This window comes from Rhipicephalus sanguineus, chromosome 10 (genome assembly GCF_013339695.2).
Source record: "Rhipicephalus sanguineus isolate Rsan-2018 chromosome 10, BIME_Rsan_1.4, whole genome shotgun sequence".
Classification (NCBI taxonomy): Eukaryota; Metazoa; Arthropoda; class Arachnida; order Ixodida; family Ixodidae; genus Rhipicephalus; species Rhipicephalus sanguineus.
The window spans coordinates 24759741-24778983 of record NC_051185.1 but is presented as its reverse complement, the minus strand read 5'-3'; the positions used below and the strand labels follow the sequence as shown (position 1 = coordinate 24778983).

The 19243-nt window shown below is 46.1% G+C and overlaps 1 protein-coding gene across 1 annotated transcript; it reads left to right on the top strand.

Moving 5' to 3' along the window:
• The first annotated feature begins 429 nt into the window (after window positions 1-429).
• LOC119407272 (eukaryotic translation initiation factor 3 subunit E-B) lies at window positions 430-18883 on the top strand. Its single transcript, XM_037674162.2, has 12 exons — window positions 430-533; window positions 896-1013; window positions 2428-2545; window positions 3613-3658; window positions 6857-6961; window positions 9459-9584; window positions 11520-11644; window positions 12490-12607; window positions 13794-14005; window positions 15997-16099; window positions 16938-17066; window positions 18751-18883. Exons 1-12 carry the CDS (start codon window positions 444-446, stop codon window positions 18775-18777), a joined length of 1317 nt encoding a protein of 438 aa, XP_037530090.1. The 5' UTR covers window positions 430-443; the 3' UTR covers window positions 18778-18883.
• The last annotated feature ends 360 nt before the right edge of the window (window positions 18884-19243 follow it).

The window sequence follows — 19243 nt, the reverse complement described above, 5'->3', positions numbered from 1 at the left end:
GTCCTTTAAGGAACAAAATTTCGAACGCAATAAACAAGCTGGAATCTTTAAAACCAAAACCGCATTTTCAAGTATGTTGAAACTCGCGCCACTGCTGGTGCCTCGACAACAGCGCTCTCTATAAAAAGATAAACTCAAATTCCAGCAATTTTGAAAAATAAATACGATTCTCGACATATACTTTTCATTCGCTCTACAGCAAAGTGCCCATTAAAAACTCGTATAGACAGTGGCGCCACGCTTTTCTCTAGGTCTCTTAGAACTTTCTGACTGCATTATGACCTCCAAGATTACGCGCCAGCGAAAACCTGCAAACGCACAATCTCGGAGGCTCTGACGGCAAAGAAACGTATTTTTAGGCATATCGGTTGTTTGCCGATTGGCGGTGGAGTTCGGCCGTGGCCGGCAGCATCGTCTAGCAACAGTCTTCCTTCACAGCCAAAATGGCGGAGTGGGACTTGACTTGCACGGTCGGCCAATACATCGACCGGCATATGGTATTTCCGCTGCTGGAATTCCTTCAGAACAAGAGTGTAAGTATTCCTAAAGCACCTTCGGCATGCGCGAGCCAAGTTTGGCTGTCCGATAATGTCCGATTACCATCTTTCCGCGTGTTGACCAGTTGTCATGCCTAACCATGTTCTGGGTCATCTTTGAAAAAGTGTCAAAACAACGTGGCTCTGTCGATATTGAAGATGCATTCGTATGGAAATGCCGCGTGGGGTGTTGCTTTCCCTCTGGAAACAACTTTTGTCCGGAAATAACCGCTATGAAAGTTCCAAGCTGTCCGATTCGTAGCCGATGACACTAAAACTTCCCAAACCCGGTTCACTCCTTCCCATATTGCGTGATCGCGACTTGATCTAATTGCTTTTCTAATGACTCACTGTTCTAGATCTACAATGAAGATGACCTACTCAAAGCCAAGCTGGATCTGTTACAAAACACCAAGATGGTCGACTTCAACATCGACGTTTACAAGATGTGCTACCCGGACGCCGAAGTACCACAAGGTAACGCGTCTATTCGGTCTTTTCCTGCCTGCACTTAACGTTGCACATATCGGTAAAATAAGCCTTTTGTCTTTGTAACTTAACCTAATTATTTATAGTGTACGCTTCGCGAAATTCGGGGCCTAACATAGCTTGCATTGACGTCACCGTGGCCGACATCTTGGTGAACAAACTGGTTGAGACGCAGGGTGAACTCTTGCTCGAACGCGCGGAGCAAGAAACGGTGACATCAGATTAGTTCCGATGTCCCCTTCAATCCTTTGTTTTCCCCCTTGGCTCAGCTGGCGAACAGAAGAAAGCGGTGAGAGCACAAAAGAACGTGCGGGGAGGGAACGACTGGGTGTCCTCCACTGAAATGACACTCCAATACATACCTGCCAAGTTTGGAGAAACGGGATCCGGGGGAGATCTACTCAACGGGGGGGGGGGGGGGGATGAAGTATGCCGGCCGCGGGGGAGGGGGGTACTGCGATAGCAATTATATGGACACTGTAAGCGGGATTTTGCGGTCGCCGCTGAACTGTACATAGTCCAAACCGATAACATCGCTTACGCATCGTCTGTTTCACGTGCGAGTAAATGCGCGCTAGCGCTAGGGACGAACGCGGTTGAAGCAGAGATGAAACGACCCGGCCGTCCGCGTGCGAGGCCTGTCGTCGCTTGCTTACCAGTTATTTCGTCGGGCAAGGGACAATAAGGGGCGCCATTAAGACGGGGACGGTCGCAAGCGCTGGCGAACACGCTATCTCGACAGACATCGGTAACGGCTACACTTTTAAGTGCTGGGCTCTCCACTTAAAGCAGTAGTGACACAAAATTTTGAAGGCAAGACAACTTGTAGGATAGATTTGTGTGTACACAAACGCATCATCTACGAAATATTAACGGCTGATATAACCTATAACACATTTAGGATCAATTTTTAAATTGCGTGTAACGCATCTGTACGCGAAACGTCCCACCTCGCGTCACCGTGACGCACGGTGCGCGCAATGCACTGGACGCGCGGGGCAAAACTGGATTTCCAGGAGATTTTCCTATGACCCGTACAACCGGGAGAAACGTTCAAAATCCGGGAGTCTCCCGGGTAATCCGGGAGACTTGGCAGGTACGCTAATTAGATAAAAAAGTCACGGTGGCGGCCATGTTGGTGAACAAGCGCAGAGAACCTGTCTGTGACGTCACGTGCAAGCCATGCATAACGAGCTATGTCCGATTTCGTTACGAATTCAGACATTACTGTGGTTGCTAGCATTGGCTAGTGCTATGGCTGCTAGTAATGGCTAGCGTTGGCTAGCACGGACTATTGTTGCCTGAATGATGGCTAATATGGGCCGCTTTCTTTTATAGTGGCAACATTGTCTTTAATAAGTCACAGATCAATGAATGAGTTGTATGCCAAAATTTTTTCCAGATATGATCCAGCGACGAGGCGAGGTCGTGCAAATGCTCGTGGTCTTGAAAAGTGAAACGCTTGCTCTGATCGAAGCCTGCCAGAATGATGAAGTATGCAAGTACATCCAGAGTTGCCGGTAAGTTCACGCAGTGAAAGGCGATAAGTTAACGTTATGTGAGAAGAGGTATTGCTTGAGGGACCCATTTTTCTTAAAGGGTTACTGACACGAATTTCGAAGGTGAGTTCACTGTGCCGTACAAATCTCTTCAATACAGAGACAGTTCTGTGCAAGTGTGAAGCTCGGTAAATGTTGGTAAGATATTTTATTTTGACATTAAAGTCGATTTCTGCATGGCGCACCTACTGACATCAACACTAGCGTGCCTTCAGGCTACAGTGTCAATTATGGTGATTTCACACACCAGTATGGCTAGTTTTGATGACATCAGGCACCAAAACGTGCCGTCAGGCACGTGACAAGAAGCTCATACTGTGTTGTGATGTCAGTGTACAGAAGGAACCGAAACTAGTTTGTAAAAACGTACTATAATTACTTCTTCATGGTGCACTCGCGCTTCCCAGTACATTTTCTAGGCTCTTGAGGGCTTGAGCTTTCATTCGATACAAAAAAAGAAACTGAAAATTTTCGTTTCAGTACCCTTTTAAAATACGACACATATGAAGTCAAAGCATAATGCAGCCAATGAAAGAATACATATTTCATTGGTAGTTCTTAATGCAGTGACAGATGTAGGCCAACCAAACTGGTGGACGCAGAGAACTTGCTCCAAGTTTGGAACCAAACCCACAACCTCATCATAATACACACAACACACTACCATTGCGTTATGATGGTGGTGTTAACTCTTGTCAACTTTCTTGGGTATTTACGTATGTGTAACCCTAGGAGAGTGTTGGTGTGTGCCAGTTGTGACGGTGACGAATGTGGAACATTTCATCTTGCCGAATAGTGCTGTATAGTATGTGTTCTTAATTTTTTTTTTGGTAGAAGCGGGTCGTTGACCATTCAAGATAAAGGTTTGCATGCTACACCTAAAGGTATCAAACCCATCGTATTATAGATCCTTGCTGGAAACGAGCAAGGAAGAAAAGGGAATTGATGAAGGGGGTCCATTTTTTGTGCTAATAGTTGATGTCCACTGAATTGCTTTGACAGTGATGCCATTCTAATTTTTCTATCAGGGACAGTCGACAAGTCATGGACTACTTGATGCAGAACTCTAACCAAGTAAGTGAAGCCTCGTGTCCGCGATCACGCACCCCATTGTCCTGCATTTCCATTGACATATTCAGTGGCATCATGCCTTTATTTTTCAAGCTTGAGAAGTCGCAAAACAAAAATGTATCTGTGTACCATGGGCGTAAGCCCACCTCCGGCTTCCCATTCCAGAAAACGTTGAGTTTGTATGTATATATCTACAGTACTCATGGATTGAAACGCAAAATATTAGGGCTAAGTAATGTACATACGTTCATTGCCAGCGCCTACAGTTCGTGTCATATCGGCATAATTTTGACTCAGACACTTGCATCAGAGCCTGCACTACCGTTAGCACCCAGATTTCAGCGATATGACGCGCTTATCGCGAGCAATTGCTCATAGTACTCGTGATGCTAAAAAATTGTCTCGCTTCAATCCGTAAAATACATGAAGGGGGTCTTCCGCCTACTTCCCTTACTTCGTGGAATGTAAAGAGGCAATTTCTGGCGAAATACAATTTGTCTCAGTTGAAAACATTCCTTAGCCTGCCACTTCGCATAGCCCAGTTCTGTAACCAAGATAAACCGAGTGCATTTTGTGCGTATAAACGAATGTGTTGCACAACATTGTTCTTATTCTTTAGCATAATTGCTTTAATTCGAGGATTAACCCTCTAGCTGAATTTTCTTGATTTGGTGTCCACAATTTCAGAGACATCGAATGTGACATAGCCTTCACTCAATCTCGATTCAATATTTGAGTTGTCTACCACGTTGTCAATGCAAGAACATTATTTGGCTTGTTGCGCGGTGACCCCGCATGAATTGCGGATTCTTTGGGGATGTGCGAGTGGCTGTTTCAAAACTGAATACCGTATTTACCCAAATCTAACGCGCACCCTAATTTGGCAATAGAAAAAAAAAAGAATGAGAGACCCGATTCTAACGCGCACCCGAATCCGAAAAAAGAAAAAAAAAAGAGACATACATGACTGGAACGAGCACGTGATTTCCGCGAACGAATGGGAGAAAAGGGGAGCAAAGTATTTTCAGCAAGGAAAAACAAATGTTTATTTAATCGCTATCGCTCTCAGAGAGCTCTTTGTCACTCTCGGACTAGAGCATCTCGTCTTCAGTTCCGTCCATAGCATTGGAGATTCCGCATTTCTTGAAGGCTTTCTCAACCATGCCAGATGGAATCCCATGCCAAGCTTCGGCCACCCACCTTGTCATGTCTTCAATCGAGGCACGCTTCAGCCTGTTGCCTGATGTGAACGTGTGGCTCCCGTCGACTAACCGCTCACTATACAGTGCCCGCATGCGGTCTTTCATGGGCTTGTTAATGCAAACGTCCAGCGGCTGAAGCTGAGACGTCATGCCACCCGGAATCACCACCAAGTCCGTATGGCAAGCCGCCAGTTTATCTTTCACGCGCTGATCCAGGTGACACTTGAATGCGTCAAGCACAAGCATGGAGCGGATTCCCAAGTTGGCGCCTGGTCTCTTGCGCCACACACAGTCGATCCAGTCAATAACCAGTTGAGTGTACATCCAACCTTTTTCGTTGGCGCGCACTATAACGCCTCGCGGGAAGTTCACGTTCTTTGGAAGCGTTTTACGTTTAAATACAAGGAAAGGGGGCAACTTTGCACCATCTGCTGTGCACGCTAGCATTGCCGTAACGCGGGTCTTCTCGTTGCCCGACGTTGGCACGCAGACTTGTTTTGCCCCTCTTGACTCGACAGTCGTATTAGAAGGCATGTCAAAATACATAGGCATTTGATCCGCGTTTCCTATTTGTCCAAGTATGTACGCGTTGTTGCGCCGCAACAACATTATGTATTTCTGAAAAGCAATCAGCTTTTGCTCAAAAGCCTCCGGGAGCTTCTGGCACACTCCAGTTCGCCTGCGCAGGGAAAACCCCTTGCGCTTCATGAACCGCGTTATCCAATTTCGGCTCGCCTTGAAATCGCTTCTCGAGAGGCCTCGACTCCTGGCTATTTCGTAGGCCTTTACCTTAAGCACCTCAGTTGTGACAGGCATGTGGTCCACTCGGAGCTGCCTCACGAAGTCAGCAAGCTCATCTTCAAGGCCGGGAAATTTTCCCGTCCGTGGTCCGTGGTGGCCTTTGCTTGTCGACTTGCCAGCAAAAATTTCTTTTTTCAGCTTTCGCCAATCACGAACACAGGTCTCCGGCACGCCGAAATAACGAGCCGCCTCCCTGTTGCCGTTCTCTTCCGCGCGCACAATAACTTTACGTTTAAAACCATTATCGTGACGGACACGACGCGTCTTTGAGGATGAAGTATCCATTGGGCCCAGGGACGATGGCCACGATGCTGCGCAGGCCGAACTCAGAAAGGCAGCAATAACAAAGGAGGGGAGAAAAGAAATACACACACACTTCTGCGACAGTGCCACCACAACTGCGATACAGGAAACGAGGGAAAAAGAAAACGTGCTACCATGGTTGCCAGCAACAAGTTGCTTGACGCCGCTTAATGACGATGACGGTAGGCTGCGATGGGGTGCCAGTTTCGGTTTGTACCCGATTCCAACGCGCATGCAAATTTTCGACCCATATTTCTCGAAAATAGGTGCGCGTTAGAATTGGGTAAATACGGTATTCGTGATCTGAATGTTTGGAAATGCTCTCGCATTTACAGATCATAAATTGCTTGGGGGCCCCTGTAGTTTTTTACTCTGCGATGACCAGAGCTGGTCTCTGGTTGGTTGTGTATAATGCTTCAGATTAAAGCTTGTGTAAGTGAGGACGCTTGAAAGAGCGTAAGCTTGGGCATGTTGGTAATCCATTTCAGCATTTACAGTTGAACCCCTTTATAAGAGGTACTGATGCAACAGACTACTGGGTATCAGAGACACTAGTGTGCCTACATCGAAATAGGGATCGATCAGAAAATGAGAACACGGTACCCTGCTTATTACAAACTGCTGATATAAAGGGCAAGAACTGCTCCCCAGTGAGTGTCTCTTATAAAAGAGTTGAACTGTGTAGCACACCAGAGTATGTATATATGTGTGTCCTGTTGCTTTGGTGCACTATAAATGTAGAGAAGGCCTGTTACACTGTTTTAAGACATCGTTCATGAGTAAATGACTCGCAAGCGTGAGGAAAGTGCACTCTCTCACCACTGCAGACATACTGTATGCTGTTTTGTTTTTTGTGACTTGCATGTTATGGCTGACCATGCTCTTTGGATTGCAGATCAATCCAGAAATGATTGATAGCCTGTACGCCTACGCGAAACATCAGTACGAAACGGGCGGTTACACCGGTGCCGGGGAATGCCTGTACCTCCATCGTTTCCTGGTGAGCGTTTGTTTCAGTGCGCAGCATTCTGTAAACTTTGCGCGCTGCAAGGATAAGAGTGGACGAGGAAAGAACGATACGTAAAATGTTCGCGCTTGTTTTGTCCCGTATCGTTCTTTCCTCGTCCGCTCTTATCCTTGTAGTGCGCAAAGTTTACAGCATGTACAACCAACTGGCCCCTACCCTGGCTCTTCTAGCGCAGCATTCGGCGACTTGGTCCTAGAAAAGACTCGTCCATCCTTGGCCAAACAAAGAGAAAAAATTATCGCCAATCTCAGAGAGTGAAATAATGGGGCCATCGGTCAGTCCGGTATTGACCCTTTTCTCAATAGAGAGGCAAGAATACATAGCTTTATACAGTAGACTGGCAGTGATTCCAGCTCTGATAATTCAAGCTGTTGGCAAATTCAAACAAGTCTTAAGCTTTTGGTTCTCGCACTATGTTTTCAATGTATTTTAAAGCCACTTAATTCAAACTTTTTGCTTGTTCATGTCTGAAAATATCCTCTTTCTTTGTTGCTTCTAGCTGAGCATTTGCGTTATGTCACTAACAGTCGCAGATAAATCCGGTTGCCTACCAACAAAGCAGCCAAACTAGCCAAAACATGCGCACCAACAATTGCATGCTGACTGAGGAAGAAGAAAAAAAAGGAGGTGGCCTGGTTTTGTATAAATGTGTGCCGAACGCTTCTTGAAGTCACTTTCGCTGCATTGCACTAATGTCATTTCGGGAAAGAGTCCTAAGAATGGGAAGGGGCTACAGGCTGTTTTTGCAGGATGCAACGCATTTCCTCCCTTATTTACACTCATGTGTGTGCATTGTATAATAAAGAGTACTGGTATGACCACTTATGTCTAAAATCTTTACTGGGCAATCATACAGAGCTGTCTTTCATGTTGCTGCGGCATTGGGAAACAATAAACATCACAACTAGGGGTGTGCGAATATTCGAAATTTTGAATATTTTTCGAATAGTAATTGCTATTCGATTCGATTCGCACTGAAATTTTACTATTCGAACTATTCGAACTTCCCAAAGACAAATGCAGTCAACATCCGGTTGAAAGTGACCCCTTCATATTTTCAATATGCTTCACCTCATTACACTCGTATTGCGGCAAAGCTGCTTTTCAAGCTCCGTTACGGTCGAATTTAGGCAAGAGACAACGTCCGGTTGGAAGTGGTCCCTAGATTTTCAATATGCTTCACCTCATCACACCCCCGTATTGCGGCAAAGCTACCTTTCAAGCACCGTTACGGTCGAACTTAGGCAAGAGACAACGTCTGATTGGAAGTGGTCCCTAGATTTTCAGTATGCTTCACCTACTCACACCCCCGTATTGCGGCAAAGCTGCCTTTCAAGGTCCGTTACGGTCGAACTTAGCCAAGAGACAGTCAACGTCCGTTTGGAAGTGGTCCCTAGATTTTCAATATGCTTCACCTCACCACACCCCCGTATTGCGGCAAAGCTGCCTTTCAAGCTCCGCTACGGTCGCAAATGTATTAACTCAAGAAAACGCTGGCTCCAATATGGAGATGAAAGATGTGGCAGAGTTGGGGGCTCAATTAATGCTGTTTTAGACCTGAAATTTGCGCAGGAAGTCTGAAAAATCGGACGCCGAAGCATTTTAGCATCCTAAATTTCAGATGTTCTTATATATCGACGTCTACGAGGCAGATTTGGAACTCTGGATTTGAAGGGAGCAAACCCTTGTCTGCCGCATCAGTTGGCCTTCCACAGAAGTTGAAAGAGAAGAGGCTGAGGAAATGGCATCTTTGCCTACCACGTGTAAAGTGTTGTCGGCAACACTTGGTTGCACCAAATCATGTACATAAATACAATTCGGCCTCTACATTGCCCCATTCTTGATAAGAAAGACAACTATGAAATATGACCCCACCAGCGCTTCATCAACCTCGCGAAAAGAAACACTTTCATGTTGCTATCTCACAAGAACATACTTAGGGATTCTCTGCAACTTTTTCTGTAATTTCACTTCAAATTATTCGAAAAATATTTGAGAAATATTCGAAAATTATTCGAAATTATTCGGTGCGATTCGCACTCAATCTTTATTATTCGAATTCGCTAATCTAAGCTCTAAGCTCTAATCACAACACTAGGTGGCATGTTGCCTTGAGTCATGTTTATGAGCACTTCTGATAATTCAGATAAAGTCCTGAGGTCCCCTTGAGTTTGACTTGAGAGTCTACTGTACTTTGTCGATACTGTGGCTGATGATGGAAATAAATTATGACTGAGCCCTTTACAATGGGTGGTAGGCTGATAATGATGGTGATATTGCGGAAAGAAATGGCTCGCCCCTTTGTAGGGATCACAGATTTTTGAAATCGCATAGAAAAAATAAAGAAAAGTGTGGCCTTTACATCAGTGTCCGCGTCATCTTTCTTTTGTTGCTCCCTGTGAACGATGAGGACCTGCCTGGCTCGAAAGTGGTGTTGTCTCTCAATATGTCGTGATCTTGGCCATTCCAGATTTCGCCTAATGACAAAAACTACCTCAACAACCTGTGGGGTAAGCTGGCCTCTGAGATCCTCATGCAGAACTGGGATGTGGCCCTTGACGACTTGAGCCGGCTGCGAGAGTACATCGACAACAACGTAAGTGAACCAGAAATTTATCATGTTGCGCATTTTCCTTTTACGAGGCCGCACTTGAACTTGTGAAGATATGTTGAATAGCATTGTTAGCCATGGCAACCTTGCCTTTGCAGTTTTATAGTAAAAGCTGTTATGAGATCATAACAACTGATTTTGGTGGTAGTATACTGTAAAATCCTGAGCAAGCGCCCTCCTCCCTTTTTTCGGGAGATTTGAAATATGCGCTCCCCTTCTCCTGCCATTTTCACCGTTTCATTCACTGTTCTTATTCGCCCGATGATTGCGGATAAAAACAGTGATTGCATCCACATTCAATAAAGCATTTCATTAGAAGCAGGCTGTGCATTCTTTATTCGTAGCGGTTCTTTCGCCGCTACCTTAAATTTTGATCCGGGACCGCGCAAGCGGTCCCTTTCAAATCTTATCGGATTATCCATCGCCGTAGGGGGGGGCTTGCTCGGGATTTTGCAGTCGTCGTGTGCCACCACCGGTGTTCGTAAGAGCTATGGTGCACAATAAAAAAAAAAATAAACCTGGGTTTGAGCGAGGTTTGAACACAGGCACTCTGTGTGGAAGTCGAGTATTCTACCACAAAGCCATGCTGGTGCTTAAAACTCCTTCGCAAAAACACCCTATACAGGCGTCGTGTACAGGATGGATCGATGGATCGACAGACAGACAGACAGTTTATTTCATGAGCAATACAGATCATGAGGAGTGAGAGTAAAGGGCGCTTTTAGGCAGCTTGACAAGGCTCACTAACACATTAACAGATGTATTATTGCGTGATAGAAGAGTAAAAATAACACCAGGTGGCAGACAGTGTGAATTGCATAACGAGTGCATGGTTTAAGGCCTCCTGCCCATTACAAAGGGTACAGGCATAATTCTTCATCGTCAGCCACAGCATCAACAAAGCACTGTTGAAGGGGTCATGAACCACTTTTCCAAGTAATGATATAATGACCTCCATATCGGAGTTTACTGCCTCCCGAATCGATTGCCGCAAAAATTTCTCGAATCCGTCAAGAACGAGCGGAGTTACGGGGTTTGGCGCACGCTCTCAGCGCTTTCTCTCTTTTCTCGTCCCACCGAGCGCACTGGAAGCTACACAGGGAGGGATGGCACGGGGGAAAGAAGTTACGTCAGCGCGCATTGGGAAACGCGATCGTTTTTCCGCTGTGATTCGCGTGCGCTAGTGTGGCTACCGTGTAAAGTTAGCAGACTGAGGAGTGCGGTGCCGACAAGTGGCGGCACCCTGTGGCAAGAAGTGCATCTGATCTGAATGCTGCTCTCGATTTATGTCGGCTGTCAGCCAATGAGGATGCTATGTCTTTAGCAACGCGGAAAAGCAGATACGTGACGTCAACCGGCAGGCACTCTGCCCGCCGACGAGAATGAGAACCGGCCGCTGTTTGAAAAGAGGGCGCCTGAGAAAACAGCAACTTCGCGCTCCACTTGCAGCCTTTACGCGGCGCGCACGACTGCAATGTTTGGCTGAGCAGTTCATAGCCGTGCCAGCTTTCCGCAGAATGTGTTTCTTCAACAAGCCGAAGGGGTGCTTCTTGACCCCTTGAATGCCTTACAGACACGTAGTGGGTAGCTTGGTTCTCCGCAGAATGATGAATAATGGCGTAGTGGGTGCTTCCCTACTTTGCAAAATTATGATGAGTTATGGCGTAGTGGGCACCTTGCAACTGTGCTCGTACTAGTCGCCCCAAGAAAGTTTACAACGGGCTCTAGAAAGACTGCTCCTCCAGCTTTTGCTGTGACAGTGCTGCTGTGTGCGCAGACCTGGTTTTTTTTTCTTGCTCGGTTCAGAAAGCTTCCTGCCACCTTAAGGTTTATGCTGTAGATAAAGTGAGCTTCTTTGCCCACCAAAGCGGGCGAAGTAGGCGGCTCGTAATTTTCGTATCCTTCTTATCGTTGGCGCAGAACTTCTCGTCGCCCCTGCACTCGCTGCAGCAGCGCACCTGGCTCATCCACTGGAGCCTGTTTGTGTTCTTCAACCATGCCAAGGGCCGCGACCTCATCATCGAGCTCTTCCTCGGGCAGCCACAGTAAGTTTCTTTCAAGGAGGCGTAAGAGGAAATTTTGACAGTGCCTTCGCAGCTCTGGTTGGTCACTGATCCCACCTGAAGCTTCTCAAATATTGTGCATTTGTACCTTTACTTGATTTTTTACGAATGCTGTGTCAAATCTTATTAAAATATTAGTCCTGAATGCTGCAAATTGATTCTGTGCAATCCTGCAAAGTGGCGGAAGGGTTCAGAAGGGGAAGATGACAACCGCTCGTTTGTAGCACCAAGCCACATGGAAATCCATACGGATTTCTCGGAAAGAAAGCTTTTTTCATTGCCGAAAAATTCTTCTTGATCTGGGGATCAAACGTGGCACCAACGCCTTCCATGCGGTTGCTCTACCGATTGAGCTAACCAGGATGCTATCAATTGGCAGCGCAAAGGTGAATTTGGTACAGCAACAGCTCCTGAGAGGGGTTGGTCCCAGGTTCGATGCCCAGCCCAGGACGAACCTTTTGGCAACGAAGGAGTTTTCTTTCCGACAAATCCGTATGGATTTCATTGTGACTTTGTGCTACAAATGGGTATTTGTCAATTTTTTGTCTTAAAAGATTAATCTTGTTTCAAATGTCGGTCTTGTACGCTTGGAAGTCTTCTGCTTGTGATAGGACACCTAAGGAATGCCTGTCGTGAACAGGTTTATTCAGGCAAGGCCCTGAGGTGTGTGAAATCAGTAACAGCTACAGTCTACTTGTTAGTTTGTGATAATGTAGATTGCTTGCATGCTTTGTTTAAAATGCAGTTAAGTTTAGCTTATATCTTGTGCTGCATGGTCGCACCTATCTTAATTATACAAAACGTTCTTCTCTTTGCGTCTTGTCAAGGTATCTGAACACGATACAGACCATCTGCCCACACATCCTGAGGTACCTGACGTGCGCTGTAATAACGAACAAGCAGAAGCGCAATGCCCTTCGTGACCTCGTGAAGGTCATCCAGCAGGTAATTGTTGCATTGTTACGGCATTGGTAGGCTGTGCGTGCGAATGTGCTGTAAAGGATTTTTACCGGAAAAATGTTGTTCAAGCTGACATTCTGTGTTACTTTGTGTACATTTGTAATTGAGCTCTTTTTTTCTTGTTGTGCATGCTGTAAACTCCTTTTCCTGCTTTGATCTCATTCTTAAATAAATAAAAAAGAAGAAAAATGGGAATAAGGAATCTGGGGAAAAAAAAACAACAGCGCCTCCTGTGTGGAATGCAGCTTGACATTCGAGCCGAGCTGGTATTTTCAGGTTTCAGGTGGGGCCGGATAAATCACCCCGAAGGGTCACACCCTACAAATTATTTCATGATTTGCCACGAATAGCTGATGAATAGCCAGTCCGGATGAAAACGTAACTAACGCAGTGTTCCAGCCAACGAAAAAGTGCTTCAAGAAAATGCTACGTTATCTCGGCCTCGATGCACGTGTGATTGAGAAATTTTGCTGTTGCTTGATCGTTGAATGTTTACAGCGCAACAGGCAGAGCAGTGGATAGATGACGGACTAACAGAGCTCCTTGTGAATCTCTCGTCTATCTTCTGTACAGTACTCACGGATTGAAAATCGAAAATTTAGGGCTAAGTAATGCCCATACTTTCGTTTTCAGCCTTTACAGTTCGTCTCATATTGGCATAAATTAAACTCGAACACTTACATCAGAGTCAACATTACCTTTAGCAGCTCGATTGGCAGTGGCATGGCGCAACGCGACGTCGTGTTTCAATCCGTGAGCACCGTGCAGTTGCGTGCAATATGAGTTACAACATGTTGCCCACGGCCAAAGTGGCGTCAACACGGCAGTGCAGTACTGTCATAAAAAAAAGAAATGTGTGAACGAACCAAAGTCTGTTTAGACTCCTGGTATATTTACTAGACCACTTTAACGTTTGCTGGCGTTGCTGTGTAGGCTTGGGGCCCTTTCAAACGAAGCCACCACATTGAAACTCATATTGAGTGTGACTAGAAGGACCTAGACTAGAAGGGCCTAGACTTTCTAGAAGAGCCTAGACTAGAAGAGCCTAGGAGAGACTAGTAGCCAGGGATGGCAAACAAGGCACATAAATGCTTCCGAAACTTCTGTCCACCAATGCCTTGTTCGCTCGCTCGTGTTAACAACTCCTTCTTGGGGCAACGTTGATGCGCAGGAGTCGTACACGTACCACGACCCCATCACCGAGTTCGTGGAGTGCCTTTTCGTCAACTTTGACTTTGACGGGGCCCAGCAAAAGCTGCGCGAGTGCGAGGTGGTCCTGTCCAACGACTTCTTCCTGGTGGCCTGTCAGGACGACTTCATTGAGAACGCCCGGCTCTTCATCTTCGAGACCTTCTGCCGCATCCACGAATGCATCTCCATCAAGTACGGCCACAGCTGTCTTTTGATGCATTTAGAGTTTCGTGCTGAATACACTGTAAGGAAATGTGGCGCTAGTGTCGATGCGTGGTTAAGGTGGCGTGGTAACAGTGGGTAGTTATCATGTTTCTTTTTTTCATGAGTCTTCCTGAGAATTCGAGAAATCTAACTCTCTAAAGTGACAGTACTAACACCACTGCCTCCATAGCTCTTCAAAACTTTTCTCAGCCCGAATCGTGCTGAGAAAATGCTTAAGAGAAAATAATGCTTCAACGGTCTGCCTACCCTTAGCGCAGTCCGAATTGCCCGCCCCCAAGCTAGGAGTGAAGACTCAATCTCACCTGCGACTAGCACCGGTTGCGTGACCATTTGCAAGTGGCAACCAAAAAGCGACTCTACGCGACCGATGTTCACACATACAATTCCAGAAGCGTAGTGCTTGCTTTGCTGAAGCTTCTGGAATTGTATTGCAACAGTCCACGTTCGCTAAAACTAGTACAGTATAGACCGCTTATAACGTAAGTCGCCGGAGTCGCGAATATCCGCACTATAAGCGGTACCGCACTATAACCAAAACAACCTTCTATAAAGGCTGCACTTGCGCAAAACGTGTTGAGCATGTAGCCTCGCGTGTCCGATAATCGACATATGCGATTTGGGGCGCTTACAACCACTTAAATCTCCGAATGTTCAAAAATTAACCGCCAATGACCCGCATTGCCAACGAAATGAACACGGGGGGAAAAAGCAAACAAAACAAAGTGCCATCGCGGAAATTCGCCGACTACGTTTCAGGCCACCTCGAGGTATGCGCATTACACAGAAACCATGTCGAATCGCGACCGAAATTTCACGTGCTGAGCGGTACCGATCGTTCGATTTCACGGGCGTGCACGCGATGTCCAAGACATTGCAATCGAATCCGGAACCACCATTCGAGAGTTGCATGTGTCAACCATGCCCTCGTTTTCATTAACGATATGATTCTCTTCCCTTCAAGTGCAGCCATCACAAAAAGTTTCGTTGATTACGCACCAAAGCGCAACTTTTATCGCCCGCGACCGCTACCGAAAAGCAACCAACGCTGATTAGGCCTAGCGTGCGGTTCAGCATGTTGTCGTGGGAAGTTTCTCCAAGACAACATGAAGATCGGACGTCGAAAAGTTCGCACTCAAGCACTAACCCAAGAACAGCGCGCATGATACGAAGTTTGTGCGGTTTATGTTCGCGGCTGGGAGATCAACGGCGACAAAAGCCCGCCAAGCTCGTTTAAGTCCGCGCACTGGCAGAAAAAGACGAAAGCTCGCGTCAGGAAGCCGCAAAACTTTTCAATTTGAGGACGAGGTAGCAAACGCGACACTATCTGTAGCAAGTGTGATAACGACGACGCTGCCGGCAAGCGGCCGCAGAGCCTTGCCGCCGCCGGTGCAAAGGCTACTCCGTCGCCTAGGCAACCACCATCCTTCCCCACTCGGCGAGCCCGCACAGCGCTGCCGCGGTCTTTTTCCTCCCTCCGCCCCTCGTTCGTTCACTGTGCGTGCCCTCGCTCTTCGTAACGACCTCGTCGCTCCCTCCCCAGCGGCGTACCTCCTTTGAGAACCGCACTCGCTACCACGTTTGTCAGAAATATTTTCTCGCAACCGCATTATAAACGGTATTTCATCTTGGGGGACTGCACAATAAGCGGTATGCGTATACATGCGGTTCTATGGGAGGGTAAACGGGAGTCGAAAACGACCGCATTATAACCGGTCCTGCACTATATGCGGTTACGTTATAAGTGGTCTGCACTGTATCGCATTAGTTTTTCCTTTAAACTACTTCAAAATTGGAAAAAGCATGGCGAGCCCACTTCTTGCAGTAGGATATCCGGGTCGCAGTGTTATTTGTCTAATTCTCTAGATCCTGTAGTTCTAGCTGTTCATCTTGTATTCGAGTGCATTGCAAAAAGTGCTCATTTCTCCGTGTTTCTGTTTTTTTTTACTTCTTTTACACAGTATGTTGGCAGAGAAGCTCAACATGACACCCGAGGCAGCTGAGAAATGGATCGTCAACCTGATCCGCAACGCCCACCTCGACGCCAAGATCGACTCGAAGCTGGTGCGTACTTGGCGGTGCCTGCGGGCGTACTTTTGCAAATCAGTTCTGTGGAATCCTGCAAGGTGCTCATTTGTACCACAAGGCTACAAGGAATGTACAGTGAATTTTTCCAGACTGAGATGACCTTTTTGTACGGGCGTGCATGTGTGAGTGTATGTGAAAGACTAGAGTGCTTATTTGGACAGGTTGGCACATGTTTGCAGAAAACGAGAAACAGTGTGAACCACGGGAAAACAGGGCAAAGATCGGATTACAGCGCTTGGTCAGTCTCTGTCCTGTTGTCGTGTGGTTTGCGCTGTTTCCCGTTTCCTATGTGGAAGAGGCTTTGGTCAGAAACTTGTGTGCTCTGTTTATATAGCAGCTGTTACACACGAGAGCAGATATGAGCACAGCGGTTTAGGTTTAATAGTAGATTATTTCGTCAGATATTTATAATGGAATTTCTATCTTCTTTTGTTAGTTTGAACTAATTGTGTTTGTCTTTAGTGTATCAACATATCATACACTAAAGACAATTTGGTTCAGTATCAGGGGCGTAGCCAAGGGGGGGGTTGGGGGGGTTCAAACCCCCCCCGAAATTTTTCAGTTTTGCTTGCGTATATAGGCACGCACATATACAAATGCACGCACGAACATACATAAAGTATGGTTGAACCCCCCCGAAAAAAATTTCTGGCTACGCCCCTGTTCAGTATTGTGGCATGACACGAATAGCCATCATGCAGCAGTACACATTTAGTTGTACTCAGGCACTTGTGTTAGTCACTTTCAGCATTTGCACACATGTTTGCTGTGCTGCCTCTGCAACAGTGTGTTTTTGTTCTGTTCTGCTTTGCAGGGCCATGTAGTTATGGGAACGCAGGCTGTGTCTCCGTACCAGCAACTTATCGACAAGACACAGGCACTGCACTTCCGTTCTCAACAGCAGATCGGCCACCTCGAGCACAGACTCAGCAGCTCAGACCGGGTATGCAGTGTTACTGTTTCGCAGGTGGTAGACTTAAGTATGCCAGAGTATGATCACTAGTTGTTGGCAGCAGCTGTAGTGTATCACTAGTGGAACACTAGCATGGACACTAGAGTTATGTTTCACTGGTGGTAGACTTGGCTATGCCAGAGTATGATAACTAGTTGGCAGCAGCTGTAGCGTAGCCCTAGTGGAACACTAGCATGGGCACTAGAGTTGTCGGGTAACATGTGGTGGTGTTTCAGTGGTGGTAGATTTAGATATGCCAGAGTATGATCACTAGTTGTTGGCAGCATCTGTAGTGGAACACTAGCATGGACACTAGAGTTGTGTTTCACTGGTGGTAGACTTGGCTATGCCAGAGTATGATAACTAGAAGGATGCGTTGATGGGCGTGTTGGTACATGTCTCTTGATATACTTAGCTATGCCAGAGTATGATCCCTAGTTGTCGGGTAACATGTGGTAGTACTTCACTGGTGGTACACTTAGCTATGCCAAAGTATGATTGCCAGTTGTTGGCAGCAGCTGTAGTGTAGCACTAGTGGGACACTGGCATGGACACTAGAGTTGTGTTCTGGTGGTAGACTTAGCTGTGCCATAGTATGATGTCGCAACATGTGGTAGCTGGCAGGGAGTAGTATGGTATCAGTAGTATGTGTATTAATGTTGCTGGCATGGGATTGTAGCATAGTACTAATGTGGAGACAGGTGGTAGTTAAGCAGTGCTGTAGCGCTTGTATGTAGAGTCAGCATCAGAAGTTTAGAGGCCATTAGATCTGAGAAAACCTTGAATTTCCCAGCAATTTGTGACTATTTGGCCGGACTGCACAGTGCATATTGCTAATGCATTTTAGAACAAGTCAGAATTCAAGGCTGCCTGCCAAAGCTGTGGGAATATGCAGCTTTTTCTTGTGTCTCGCATTCCTTAAATGTTTGATGCTAACTGTACTGATGCTGCTGGTAGGGTGTGGTGGTGTATCACTGGTGTTACACTAGTATGAGTTATAGGCAAGTAATGTTGTTGGCTTGAGGTGGTGGTGTAGAACTAGTGGAGTGGACTTTGCATTTGTGGCCTAGTAGACATAGTACCACCAAATACCAAATTTTGTTATGTGGTGGTAGTGCAGCACAGTTAAATAGAATAATATTAGACTCGGTAGCTATTTCAAGGCATAGTCACTAATGTTATCAGTAGGAACTGATAAAATGATGCCTGTGCGACTAGTGCAATACTGGTGTCACACTGACATTGCAACAAAGGCAGATCAAAGAACTCATTTTGTATAAGGTATGTGAAACTAATGAAGATGGTACGCTCTTGCTGTGTGCTCTACCAGGCATTTTAGGCAAACTGTTTGAAGTCGACATTGAATGATCAAGAGGCTTTCCTTTTACGTCATTTGCTGTATTGAATGATTAGAACTGCATAATAAATGGGGTTATAACAAGAAAGTATTCTGAAAACATGGAGGATTTTGAGTCTTAAATTTTAACTAGGTGCTCACTAAATGTTTACCTCTGTGAGTGGTTCGGTAGCCGTGCGAGCCATCCTACTCGTTACGAATTCTTCGTGTGTGCAACTACACTCTTCAGTGCGGTGATGTGTCAGTCAGTGTAAAAAGGTAACAATTGCGATTGCTGAAACTAACGTTCTTTTGTGTATTTCTCTTTCTCCATTTCAGACATCGCATTGGGGAGCCCAAAACTGAGAGAGACGTAAAATAAGGATGTTTTCAGAAAGCAAGGTTAAGGCTTTGTTGAAGAAGACGAATTTGCTTCGACAGACCAAACTTTCTAGAAACAAAGAAACAAAAAGAACTACTTCCATTCTTTCCTTTGTGTAATCTCTGCTTTTGCTGTGAACCTCGAGCAAGTGCAGTCACCGATATGAAACAAATGTGGTGACAAGGTGCTGCTGGCTTTTACAGCAAAAGCCGTTTTGATATCACAGCAGTCGATATTGGTGGCATAATTGTCCGCCAACATCACCAGTGTCCGTAACCGCCATCGCGCAATATGGAAAAAAAAAATAATCTAGGAGCAAGGAGGATTTGAATCCAGGCTCTCTGCATGGAAATCTAGTATTCTACCAAAGAGTCACGCCGGTGCTTGAACCTCCTTTGCAAAAAGACCGTATAGAGGTGTCATGCATGCAAGGAGTCATCTTAACAGACG